General features: G+C 32.2%; 2 protein-coding genes across 2 annotated transcripts; both read left to right on the top strand.

The window, feature by feature from the left end:
• The first annotated feature begins 8151 nt into the window (after nt 1-8151).
• Nucleotides 8152-10254, top strand: LOC129939948 (uncharacterized). Its single transcript, XM_056048147.1, has 2 exons — nt 8152-9304; nt 9359-10254. Exons 1-2 carry the CDS (start codon nt 8152-8154, stop codon nt 10252-10254), a joined length of 2049 nt encoding a protein of 682 aa, XP_055904122.1.
• A 342-nt stretch (nt 10255-10596) lies between these two features.
• Nucleotides 10597-12618, top strand: LOC129939955 (uncharacterized). Its single transcript, XM_056048160.1, has one exon. It carries the CDS (start codon nt 10597-10599, stop codon nt 12616-12618), a length of 2022 nt encoding a protein of 673 aa, XP_055904135.1.
• Nucleotides 12619-14418: the final 1800 nt, after the last annotated feature.

The raw sequence follows: 14418 nt of genomic DNA on the forward strand, positions 1-14418 counted from the left end.
AGAGGTAGGGATGCGACCCACACTGATAACTTCCCATATCATCTGTCGATTTGCCTTGCTTAATAGTTTGTAGGCTTTCGTGTTCTGTTAAAAAAGTTGTCAATAGAATTATTCTAAGAAAATTAAAAACTAATAACAACATATTCCTTATGATAAAATAGTTTGAATTCAAAATTTATTTTTCTTAATGAGATTTTTAAGTTGTTTAATAATTTTTAAGAATTTTAGTTTAATTTCTTAAAAAATTTTATTTGTTATGTTTTTAATTTGGATGAATGAAATAAGTTTGAAGTCAATATCTTCTATTATTCACGAGATATCGAAAAACGAATATTAATTTTTACCAAATTTGTGTATTTTTTTTTGTAGGTTGTATTTTCTTATGAAAAAATTGACTGTTGGATTTTTATACAAAAAAGTACTAAACGTCGAAAACAACATTTTCTGTGAAATAAAATAAGTTTGAAGCCATTTTTTTAATTTGTAAAAAGAAATTTGAGTCGAAAGTCAACTTTTACTATTGTTTTGTTTTTAGGTTTTTATTTTTTGTAAAAAAAAACTGTCTTATCGATTTTTTTAAATTTTACGGAATATTGAAAACAACATTGCTTACAATAAATTTTTTTTGAAAATAATATCTTAATATATAAAAATTCAGTGTCATATGTATGTTCCCAGTGAACTCTTCACCAAGTCAACCGATTTCGATGAAAGTTGGCATTTTATGTTTAATTTGGTCTAACTTAAGATATAGGATAGTTTATATTTCGAGTAATGGTCTAAATTGTTTACATATGTGTTGCAAATGAAAATATACTTTATATAAAATCTACTTTTCTAATTATATATGATCAATAGGTTTTCTGAAATATATTTTGACTTTGAAATACAATTTTTTATTACCTTCAAGCTACATCGGTAGTCCACGAAACGTGCAAGAATACATTCAGGACGCGATGATTTATGTCCGTCATTACGGACGTCCAGATTTGTTTATAACATTTACGTGCAATCCAAATTGGGAGGAAATGCAAACTTTATTATTACCAGGTCAACAGTCGATACATCGTCACGGCATTACTGCACGAGTGTTTAAACAAAAATTAAAATCCTTAATTGATTTTATTGTAAAATATTCAGTCTTTTGCAAAACGTGTTGTTGGTTGTATTCAATAGAGTGGAAAAAGCGAGGCTTACGTCATGCTCACATTTTAATTTGGCTTGATGTTAAAATTCGTCCAGAAGAAATTGATCAAATTATTTTAGCCGAAATTCCAGATTCGTCAATTGATCAAGAATTATTTGACATTGTTACAAGTCACATGATTCACGGGCCGTGTGGTGCTTTTAATATGACATCGCCATGCATGGAAAATTGGAAATGTAAAAAAAAAAATCCTAAGAAATTCACGAATGATACTATTACTGATGTCGATGGTTATCCGTTGTATCGCCGTAGAAACGCCGATAACGGTGGTCACACATTTAAAATAAAACGTCAAATTATAACCAATTAGAAATTGACAATCAATGTGTGGTACCGTACTCACCACTGCTCTCAAAAACATACAAGTCTCATATTAATGTTGAGCTTTTTAGTTCAATTAAATGCATTAAGTACATTTGCAAGTACGTCAATAAGGGCAGTGATTTAGCCATGTTGGGAGTACAAAACATAAATGAAAATGACCAAATAGCAGCAACGAAGCTATCTGGCGTATACTTTGTTTTCCCATACACCACAGAGAACCATCTATCCAACATCTTGCAGTGCATGTTGAAAATGGTCAACGTGTATATTTCACTGAAGAGAATGTTTTTTAAAGAGCATTTGAACCACCAAATGATGATGATGCCTTTGGCCTATTCGGAAGAACATTATTGTATACCGATATCCCATGCTATTTTACATGGAACATGTCAACAAAAAAATAGGTGCCACGTAAAAAAGTAGAACCACATCCTTCTATAGCAGGTATATATTTAAAGCTAAGACACTGGGCGACTTTATACAGTACATCCAAAACAACGTGAATGCTACTTTTTGCGTTTGTTGTTGGTCAATGTTCCTGGACAAGTCTCTTTCCAATTTTTACGAAAAGTTAATGGTCGAGTGTTCAGTACGTATCAAGATGCATGTCGTGAGTTGCAACTTTTAGAAGATGACAATCATTGGGATTTGACACTTGCTGATACAGTTTTAACGTCCTCGATTTGTATTCGTCAACTATATGCCATCATATTGACGACATGTTTTCTAACACAGTCATCTATACTGTGGGGAAAATATAAAAACTACATGAGTGAAGATATACTATACCGACTTAAAAAAACAAACCAATGTCCAAATCTAGATTTATCACCAGATATGTATAATGAAGCATTGATATTAATTGAAAACTTATGTATTATGATCTCAAATTCATCACTTAGTCATTATGGTATGTCATCACCTAATAGTCCAGCTATAGAATTAGTGAATAGCGATTTGCAGCGAGAAGAACAATTTAATATTATTGATTTAGCTACAATTGTTGCTAATAATGAACCATTATTAACTGACGAACAAAAAAATGTATCAAATCGGATTATATTGGCTCTTGATTTTAACTGACGAACAAAAAAATGTATCAAATCGGATTATATTGGCTCTTGATGCTAAACAAAGTGGTTTCTTTTTCTTGGATGCACCAGGTGAAACCGGTAAAACATTTTTGATATCGTTGATCCTTGCGAACGTATACGGTCACAAAAGAAAATTGCATTAGCAATTGCATCATCAGGCATACCTGCTACTTTCTGAGATGGTGGTCGAACACATTCTGCTTTTAAGTTACCACTAGATGTCCATACAAATCCAAATGCTATGTGCAACACTAAGAACAGGATTGGAATGGCTATAGTGTTACAAAGGAGTTCAATAATAATTTGGGATAAGTGTACCATGGCTCATAAACATTCACTCGAAGCATTAAATAGAACTTTGCAGGATTTAAACAGTAATGACAGACTTTTTGGTGGATCTATTCTACTATTATCTGGTGTTTTTCGGCAAACATTTCCAGTGATTCATGCACCGATTATTTTTCTGCGTAATTTGAACCCCCCTAAACTATGCAACGGTCCACGTTTGGTAATCAAAAAAGCACCGGAAATGTTCTCGAAGCAACAATTTTGGCAGGAAAGTTTAAAGGAGAAATCGTTCTGCTACCACTCATTCCAATGATACCGTCAGATTCTCCAATACCTTTTAAAAGACTGCAATTTCCTATCCGTTTAGCTTTCGCGATGACTATTAACAAATCACAAGGACAAACAATGTCTATTTGCGGCTTAGACTTAGAGAATCCATGTTTCTCTCATGGGCAATTATACGTGGTCTGTTCACGTGTAGGGAGACCATCGAGTTTATTTGTGTTGACAAAAGACAGGCTGACCAAAAATATTGTTCATCGATTGGCACTTCAGTAAACTTTAACTATGATTTTATTTAATTAATGTTAATCATAGTATTTATTAATAAAATAAAATTAAAGATGTTATGTAAATTAGTGTTCAATTTTGTCTATTAAGTCCTTCCTTAATTACACAGCCACAGCAACGCGTGGTCGGGTCTGCTAGTATTAATATATGAAAAGATAATTGAGTCGAAAATCAATTTTTCAAAATGTTTATTAATTTTTGATTAGTTATATTTCATTTTTTTTTTAAACTGTCTATTTAATTTTTCTCAAATTTTTGACAGTGATATTTTTTAAAAGATCAAATTAGTTTAAGGAATATAACTTTAAGTCTTAAGAAGTAATTTGAGTCGAAAACCAATTTTTACCAACTTTTATTATTTTTTAAAAGTTTTATTTTTTTTTTAAACTGCCAATTCGATTTTTATCAAAATTTGTATGAATAATGACATCAGAAATTTTAAAAATATAAAATTAGTTTAAGGCTCATATCTCAAAGTTTTGAAAAGATATTTGGGTCAAAAATCAATTTTACCAACCTTTATTAATATTTTCGTATGTCTTTTTTTTGTAAAAAAACTGTCAATTTGAATTTTCTCAAAATTTTACCAGATGTTAAAAACGTTTTTTTTCGTTGCACAAAATTGTTTTGGAGATATAATCGTTTTTTGTTCGTAAATTAGGTAGATAAATTATATTCTTTCTTCAGTTCTTAAGATTTATACAAAAAAACCGTTAATTGGAATTTCTTTAAAAATATATTTGTTTGGTATCACCTACCACCTCCATTATATAAAGTTTATTTTAAGTCTCTAGCGATATTGGTTTTTGAGAAAGTTAGGGTTAACCAAAATTTTCACCAGTTTTTTTAAACTGCTATGGTAAAAAACGACCCACTCAATTTTTTTGAGAGTCCTTTCTGCATCTGTCTGCCCTATTATCTATATAACAAATTTTTTTAAAGTCAATATCTCTTGTAGTTCTTGAGCTATGGATAAAAAAAAAAACGTCGCAAACTTACGGACGTAAGGGCGTATGGACGTACGAATGTACAAAACGCACGCACAGTTTTTATTTCGAGAAATGTAAACATAATTCGTTAAATCGGACACATTAAAATAATTTATTATGTTAACTTAAAAATAATAAATTTTAAATTTAAATTAAACTATTGATTTTTGATTTACATAATTGAGAGTGCTGCCCCTTCAAATCCCAATCCAGTAAATTTGTTTAGCAGCTTTAACGTTTACGTTTGTAAATAATAAAAAATGTTGGTGCTCATGTCCGATGTTCTCCTATCGTTCCCTTCAATAGCTTACAGCTTACAATTATTAGGACAAAAAAACGTTAGCCAGGACAACGCGGGGATTTCAATTTTTGGGATTTTATCCTTACACTTACACTAATATTTGTGCATATTTTTAAGTAAACAGTTAATTAATATTAAATTTACCATCAAACTAACTAATTTAACGGAGTTATTTGTTGTAAGTCCCAGGCTCGGTTTACGTTGCTGAGACAACTAGATCAATTCAAACATCCACGCTCTTACGATGTCAATTCATAATAACTATGTGGGATTTTTTGGTGTAATGATCAATTAATTTTTTTACAATTCATGCAAATAAAAGTTACTGCATTTCACCTGCACAAAAAGGCAGAACTACATAACTACACATATGTCTAAATTTGGTGGTATTAAAACTTACCGCAGCAAAAATCGAAAACCAGTAAAAAGTAAAGCTATTGTCTAAATTACAAAACTAGTCCATGTTGAATATGGGCGCTCGTGACTAATTGCCAATTTTAATATGCGAATAATGTTTTTAGAATTTTAGTGTTTGTTTTTTGTTCAATTACGTAACAGAATTCGGAATTTTTTGATGTTTTTCAAAAAAAATATTCTTTTTACTTCCAATAAGAAAACATTCTATTTCCCCTCTTAAAAAAAAGTAACCCATGTTAAATTTGTATGTTACTTTTATTATTAATGATATCATTAAATCTTCATTTGCATTGTTGTGTTGTTACAAATTTGGCTTCCATCCAATTGAATAAAATGCCAACTTTAGGGTTCGTGGTGTAGTGTTATTAATTTCAATTTAAATCCTTTTTACATTTGATGTTTGCGGTTTAGGCATTACTTGTAAATTGTACATAAACGAATGTTATGTTTTAAATGGGAAGCTGATATGATGTAGGAGCATTAAAATCGAATCTAGAAACTAAAGGGGAATGTTAACTATACCTTAAGGTCAAGTCTTTTTCTGCATTTCATTTGACATTTCTCACTTTAAACTATTATAAAGATACACAATCGAAAAAGTCGTTAAGGTTAAGCAGGCTTATTATTTTGAAAATAGGTGTCTATTGTTTCAATGTGCGTACAATCGGAAAAAAATTATGGAAAAATTTGAGCAAACTGGGTCTGTAGGATCTGTGAAAACACTACGGCATGCTCGTACAGCTCGCACTACAGAAAATATTGCTGTTATCCACGAGAGTATGGCGGAGGAACCGTCCACCTATCAACTCGTCTTCGTAGCCAACAATTGCACTTCTCATCTCGCTCGTCTTTGATGAATATTATGCATAAAGACTTGAACTTACAAGCTTACAAGTTGCAATTTACTCAAGAACTAAGGCCTCTTGACTATTTCAAGCATCGTCATTGGTCAGAATGGTGGCCAGAAATGGCAACAGTGGATTATCAATTTTCTAAAAAAAACAACTTCAGTGATGAAGCACTTTGCACCTCAGTGGATTTATCAATTTAATTGTTTTCTCCTTTAGGTTCATATAAGACCTTGTGTTCAAATTATTAATTAGTGTTACCATTTTTACGCTTAATCTAATTTATAAATACACTTTTAGCCAATATCTCACGAAAAAATACTTCAATGTTAGCTTGCAGTTCGTCAATGAAAGTGGGTTTGTCGCTATAGACATGAACCTTAACATAATTTTACAAAATATAGTCAGGAGGTATGAAATAAACAGGACTATTCTTAATCATTCCAAACAGAAAATAAGCTTAATTGCTGAAATCAATTTTTAAGATTTTCGTTAACCTTTCAAGAGCCCATGCATCAAAAATTCGGCGTTGTGGTAGGTCGTTCGGCTTCAGTCATTTACAGTAGCTGAATTTTTTAGAACTTCCACATAAATCTTTCCCAGAATTGTTCACTGAATTAAGTAACAGGGGCTTGGTGCGGAATTCAATCACGGAATCAAATTCTTTTCGTTTCAATTTTGTTTTTTGTCAAGCTCATGACAAAACTATAAACAAAAAAGGCTGGGATGCGACCCACACTGATAACTTCCCATCCCGTCTGTCGATTTGTCTTAAGTTTTAAGGGTTGGGTCAAGAAAGTTAATAGTTGAATTATTGTTAAACATTTTTAAATTACCAACAATATTTTTCATGCAAGGGAATAGTTTAGTTAAAATCTAGTTTTGTATAGGTTTTTAGTCGAAAACCAATTTTTAAAAATTTGAGTAACATTTCTTCAATTTTAAAAATTGGATGATTGAAATTAATTTGAGAGATATTAAGAATCAATCAATCAAATATCAATTTTTACCAAATTTGCGTACTATTTTTTGAAGATATTATTTTTTTATGAAAAAACGGACTGTTGGATTTTTATAAAAAAAACTACTGAATATTGAAATTAAAGACAATATTTTCAGTTTTTGAAAGGCTATTTGAGTCGAAAGCAAATTTTTACCAAATTTCGTTCATTTTTTTACGTTTTTTTTTTGTAAAATAACTGTCTGTTCAATATTAAGTTTAACTTAATTTACTTTAAATTTGGCATCACCTAGCATCTATTACTTTCTTCAAAACTCCCACAAGTTTTATGTTCCAATTACGATCCATTCACCTGTCCTTTTATCCAATTTTACATTCCTCTTCATTTTTTCTTTCTTTAACTTCACTTGAGATAGAGATTCTACCGTCAACCAGGCAAGTAACACTTTATAAAATAAACTCTAATTTTACATAAATATTTCTTAGACATTATATTTTTTTCTATTTCTTTTCTTAGGAATTGCTTCTCTTGAAGCACACTTTAGCTTTGCTTCATCGAGCTATCGAACATTGGTCCTTCGAGACAAATACTAATAATAATTATTCAATTTAGAATTAATTAATAATCGTGTACGGGTGGTGTGCGGTTTTTTTGATTAATTTCAATTAAAAGTGAATATTTTATGTATATATAATATATATAGGTACATACAAACATATTTCTCACATGATCCTTAATTAATTACTGTAAAGTTCATAACTGTTTTGTATATACTCACAATATATACTCAATTTTGTTTGTGCGGTGCATCTTCTTTTAAATATATATTTTTTTGCTGTCTGCATCAATTGCAGCCATTTCTTTGCAACATAAATGGTGTGGAAGTTTGCATTGTTCATTAAGTTCACTGTTAAAATATATAAATCTGCATCACACGTGATTATCGCTCAACGCTATTCTAAAATAGAATCCGTTTATTTTTAACAGTTATTGTGAAATTGATTTTTCCTTCTTATTCTTTTCATTTATTTCTTTTCTCTTTTAATTTTATAACTTTTACACTTCCCTGCTTGAACTTTTGGGTTAAGTGTCATTTTGGAACATTTTTGGAAAATAGTTTTAAATACGTATTGGTTTCTTAAAATATTGAAATGGAAGAAACATTAGAAACTCTTTTCATAAAGCAACAGAACTTGATTGATGACTTAATTAATTTTAAAACTAATTTTAGTAAGAGTCCTAAGGAGCGTCTAGCTAAGGCCAGTCATCTTAATGGCCGCCTAGAAATATTAGAAAGTTACATGATTTCTTTTCGTGAAAATCATATTAAGCTTTCTCTTCTTTACAAAGAGAAAAAGAAAGATAAACCGGACACTACATATTTTATTGAAAAACATAATGATGTATTTCAAGACATGTTTTTAGACCTTAAGTCCGACATTGTTGATAGAATTAAGGCAATTTCTTCTTCTGCTGATAAAGAAATTTCATTCAATCATAACACTTCCTTTGGTGATCGTAGTTTAAATGAGGAACGTGGTGTACATCTTCCAATCATTAGTCTTCCCGAGTTCAATGGCGATTATAAGAACTGGATGCAGTTTCGGGATTTATTTACGGGAATGATTCATAATAAACCGGGTCTAGATAGTGCTAGAAAACTTTTTTATCTTAAAAAATGTGTCTTAGGTGAAGCTGAGAAAATTATACACTCTATTCCATGTTCAGCTGCAAATTATGATTCTGCATGGCAAATGCTTTGCGAAAGGTTTGATAAAAAACGTTTTATTATTGAATCGTATTTAAAAACATTATGTGAACAACCTATTATGCGAAGAGAGTCTTGTGATAGCATAAAGAAACTTCTTTATACTACCAAGGATTGTTTGACTTCAATCCAAAATTTAAAGGTTAAAACCGAATCATGGGATGTTTTAATTATTTTTATTCTTTCTCAAAAACTTGATAATGTAACCCGTAAGAATTGGGAGCGGTTTTTGACTACTAAAAGCTCGCAAAATAGAACTTCTAAATCGAATCAGTCTGGAATAGATTCTAAAGATTATGATCTTCCAAAACTTTTAGAATTTTATGAGTTTTTAGAAGATTCTTTTCGATCATTGGAGGCAATTGACTCTAAATCAGCTTCAATTTTTGGTGAAACAAGGGATACATTTTCAAACAATAAACGAGCAAATTATGTAAAAACGTTTCATGCTTCCAATAATACGAGTTCGTGTCCAAGTTGTAATGAACCCCATCTTCTTTATCAGTGTACAAACTTTAAATCACTTACTCATAAAAGTAAGATGGATTTTTTAAAATCTAAAAATCTTTGTTTAAACTGCTTGTTGCCAGGACATTCTGCTATAAAATGTCGAAGCAAGTTGACATGCCGAAAATGTAATAAAAGGCACAACACAGTTATGCATATTGAGAATTCAAATCATTCATCAAATGACACTGCTGCGCATCCAATTGCTGGTTCTTCAAATCAAATTTCTCATGTATCAACCTATTTGGGTTCAAATTCTACTTCGCAAATACTTCTTGCAACAGCAAAAGTAAAAATATCCACTGCTACTGGTGACTTTATTTTTAGAGCCCTCATAGATCAAGGGTCTCAAGTATCGTTCGTTACAGAATATTGTGTTCAAACATTGGGACTCAAGAAAAATCCTATTCATTGTGTTATAGACGGTATTGGCTCAATGACTTCCGGTGCGTGTAAAAATTTTGTTGAGCTCAAGCTTAATTCGTGCATCAATTCCAAATTTACACTACTTGTAAAGGCTTTGGTTATGACTTCAATAAGTAATTATTTTCCTGTTGCAAAACTTAATTCTTCATTTTATTTCGACATTGGCAACCTAACTCTGGCAGATCCTCAGTTTGCAGAGCCTGGACGCATAGATACACTTCTTGGTGCAGATGTGTTACATGAAATCATCTTTGACGGTATTATCAAGACTACTTATGGCCCATTGGCACAACAAACTCAATTAGGTTGGATCCTTTCAGGACCAATTAAAAACTCGAATCCTCAGAACAGAGATGTTCAAAATATTTTGACTTTTCACACTCAGGTGAATATAGACAACACTCTTCGAAAATTCTGGGAACTTGAAGAAGTATCTTCAGAACGTGTGCAAACCACTGAAGAAAAAGCTTGTGAAAAATATTTCCAAGAAACACATTATCGTTCTTCTTCTGGAAGATATATTGTTAGACTTAGAAGACTACCCAAATTTTAAAAACTCTAGTCACAATGCTCGAAAAAGATTCGATCATTTGGAACAGATTACTTTTCCAAAAAATATTAAGCTTAAAAATGAATATTATAAATGAAACTCTCATGTAATCTTAATGACCTTTCTGAGTATGGCAACCTTTTTATTCTTCCGCATCACGGTGTTTGGAAAGAGAGCAGTTCTACCACCAAATTGGGTATAGTATTTGATGGCTCATCAAAGCCCCCATTTTCTAAGGCACTCAATGAAGAATTACTACCAGGTCCTATTTTACAAAACGACTTATCTTCTGTCATATTACGATAGCGTGCTTTCTTCGTTGTTTTTACTTCGGATATAGAGAAAATGTTTCGACAAATCCTGATACATCCTGAAGAAACTAAGTTTCAACAAATTATTTGGAGGGATAACTCTGCTAAGCCTCTGCAGTTGTACAAACTTTTAACCGTTACCTATGGTACAACGTGTGCACCATTTTTATCCATACGAGTGCTACAGCAACTAGCTGATGATGAAGCTAGTAAATATCCAATTGGATCTGAGATTCTTAAACGAGATTTATATGTGGATGATATTATTTCTGGAGCTGATGACATAAACAAAGCTAAAGAGATTCAATTAGAGCTCCAAAAGATTCTCACATCTGGTGGATTTAAATTAAGAAAGTGGTTTTCAAACTCACCAGAACTTTTATATGATCTACTATCTGAAGATTGTGAAATATCATTTAATTTTGACGGAAATTCCGATTCTTCGATTAAGGCTCTTGGTTTATTCTGGAATCCTCATTGTGATAACTTTTTCTTTAAAATAACACTCCCAATACGAAGTTCGCATACAAAACGCACTCTATTGTCTGATGCTGCTAAGCTGTTTGATCCTCTTGGGTGGTTGGCCCCAACGATCATTCTTGCAAAAATCTATTTTCAAAGATTGTGGTGCGCTGGCATAGGATGGGATGACCCTCTTCCCCTTCCACTAAAGGATGATTGGGAAAACTATCGTAAATCTCTACAAGCCTTAGAAAAAATTAAAATTCCAAGATGGTTAGGAACTTTTACCAGCTCTTTTGGTGAAGTGCATGGCTTTTCTGATGCCTCAAACTCGGCCTATTCAGCAGTGCTTTACTATCGCTGTATAAAGGATGATAACATTTCTATCAATCTAATAACGGCTAAAACTAAGGTTGCCCCAATCAAGCAAGTATCGTTACCACGACTTGAATTATGTGCTGCTGTATTATTAGCAAAACTTTTCAAAAAATTCATGACTGCAATTGAAAGTCAATCACTAAACATAAAGCCATATTTTTGGACTGATTCAAAGGTTGTCCTTGCATGGATTCATGCATTACCAATACGTTGGAAAACATTTGTTGCCAACAGAGTAACTGAAGTACAAGAAATGACTAATATCTCAGACTGGTACCATGTACGCTCAGAAGATAACCCAGCTGATTGTGCTTCACGAGGGGTTCAACCTTATGACTTACAAAATCTTGCTTTGTGGTGGCATGGTCCTAAGTGGCTTAGTCTTCCTTTCTCTAAATGGCCAAACCAACAAGTTTCAGACTGTCAAACTGAACTAGAGAAAAAAGCTAATGCTAATTCTTTGTCTGCAAATGTTACTCCTACTTTTGATCTACTACTGAAATATTCTTCATTAAACAAACTTCTTCGTGTAACAAGTTATATAAAACGTCTCTTCAATTTCAAAATGAGGAATACTTTTGAGGAATATCTCAATCCCAATGAAATTCAAAATTCCTTTTCTTGCCTCATACGCTTATCCCAATCTCAGTACTTTGCATACGAGATAAAAGATTTAAAATCAGACAAACAAATCTCAAATAAGAGTAAAATTAGTAATCTTTATCCTTTCATCGACGATGAGGGAATTTTGCGAGTCGGTGGAAGACTTTGCTTTGCTGAAATTGACCAGTATGCAAAGCACCCGATTATCTTATCAAATCGTTGCAATCTAGCAAAACTTATTGTATCGGATGCGCACATTAAAACTATTCATGGTGGGCCTCAATTAATGATGTCATATATAAGGAATAAATTCTGGATTCTTAATCTGAGAAATCTTACAAAATTAAAGTTTCATGACTGCACTTTATGTCATCGTTTTAACCATAAGCGTTCAACACAACTTATGGGATCACTCCCTAAAGTACGAGTTAACGAAACCAGACCCTTCCGACACACTGGAGTGGACTACGCTGCGCTGGTCCATTCGACATCCGTTTTTCAAAAGGAAGATCACCAAAAACGTATAAAGGTTTCATTTGTGTGTTTGTTTGCTTGGTTACAAAAGAGATTTACATTGAGCTTGTGTCAGACATGTCTTCAGAAGGATTTTTAGCTGCCTTTAGACGATTTACTGGACGTAGAGGGAGCTGCAGCAAAATATATAGCGACAATGGGACGAACTTTGTCGGTGCTAACAAAACTCTTCGTCAGCTGAATAAAGAATTCAACGAACTATTTCCAAAACATGTAAGAGAGACCATTGCATCTGAAGGAACTTTGTGGCACTTCATTCCACCTGCCTCACCCCATTTTGGAGGGCTGTGGGAGGCAGGGGTAAAATCAGTTAAGTACCACCTAAAAAGAATTTTATTTAATCGAATTTTAACTTTTGAAGAAATTAATACGCTGTTAATTCAAATTGAATGTGTTCTTAATTCCAGACCTCTTTGCCCAATGAACGATGACCCATCCGATACCAGAGCTCTTACCCCATCTCATTTTCTCATCGGAGAACCATCTTTCATAGTACCTGAACCTTCACTACTGGATGTGAAAACGAACCATCTTCAACGTTGGCAGCAGATTCAACAAATGTTCCAAAATTTCTGGCATCGATGGAGAACGGAATATTTGACCAGGCTTCAAAACAGACCCAATAAGCTTTCGAAACTTAAACGGAATTTTCGCGTTAAGGATATTGTGCTAATTACTGATGAACGTTTTCCTCCAGCAAAATGGCCATTAGCAAGGGTTATACAAGTCCATCCAGGACAAGACGACATTTGCAGAGTAGTTACGCTTTTATGGAATGGGAAACAATATAAACGCCCCATAACAAAACTATGCCTGCTTCCTACAAACGAACCGATGGATACATCATTATCATCTTAAAAGCTGTTTTTTTTTCCTGCAGCGAGTTTCAGGCGCTGAAAAACCTGATCCCTCACTCAACGACTATATCGGAGGAAATGCCTTTATACATACATATATTTCTTTCACCCAACTTTTTTTATTATTGATATTTTAATTGTTAACTTTAAAACTTAATTAATAACAGTCGTTCTTGGCTGGCGGTATGTTCAATATTAAGTTTAACTTAATTTACTTTAAATTTGGCATCACCTAGCATCTATTACTTTCTTCAAAACTCCCACAAGTTTTATGTTCCAATTACGATCCATTCACCTGTCCTTTTATTCAATTTTACATTCCTCTTCATTTTTTCTTTCTTTAACTTCACTTGAGATAGAGATTCTACCGTCAACCAGGCAAGTAACACTTTATAAAATAAACTCTAATTTTACATAAATATTTCTTAGACATTATATTTTTTTCTATTTCTTTTCTTAGGAATTGCTTCTCTTGAAGCACACTTTAGCTTTGCTTCATCGAGCTATCGAACACTGTCAATTTGTTTTTTTTTCGCAAAATCTTACTGAATGTTGACAATAATATTTTCTGAAAGGATGAAATTTGTACTCTATGCCAATAAACCTGAATCGATTGAGGATAACATTTAAAGCGTTATTGCCAATATACGTCCAAAAATGTTTAAAAAAGTCATCTAAAATTATGTATATTTTGATAAGAATACCTCTGAGCCAGCCGTGAGAGTCATCAAAAATCATATTTAAATTAGAAAAGGTATCAAAAGTTATCTTCCGAAAATAAAATTAATATCATATCAATTAAAACTAATCACAAATGTTTTATTCAATTTCAGAGTAATAAAAGAAGAAAGAAAAGAAAAACACCCATTAAAATAATTAACAAAATACTACATTAATATAGACCTTACTTGAATGTCAAACAAAGTTATTTTTGTCAAAAAAGTTTTGATACTGCCACAACCACATATCATGCTTCAAGAAGAGTTTATGGTTAACATAATCGGCTAACTACGCAAGCAATT

The sequence above is a fragment of the Eupeodes corollae genome, chromosome 1, assembly GCF_945859685.1.
Source record: "Eupeodes corollae chromosome 1, idEupCoro1.1, whole genome shotgun sequence".
NCBI lineage: Eukaryota > Metazoa > Arthropoda > Insecta > Diptera > Syrphidae > Eupeodes > Eupeodes corollae.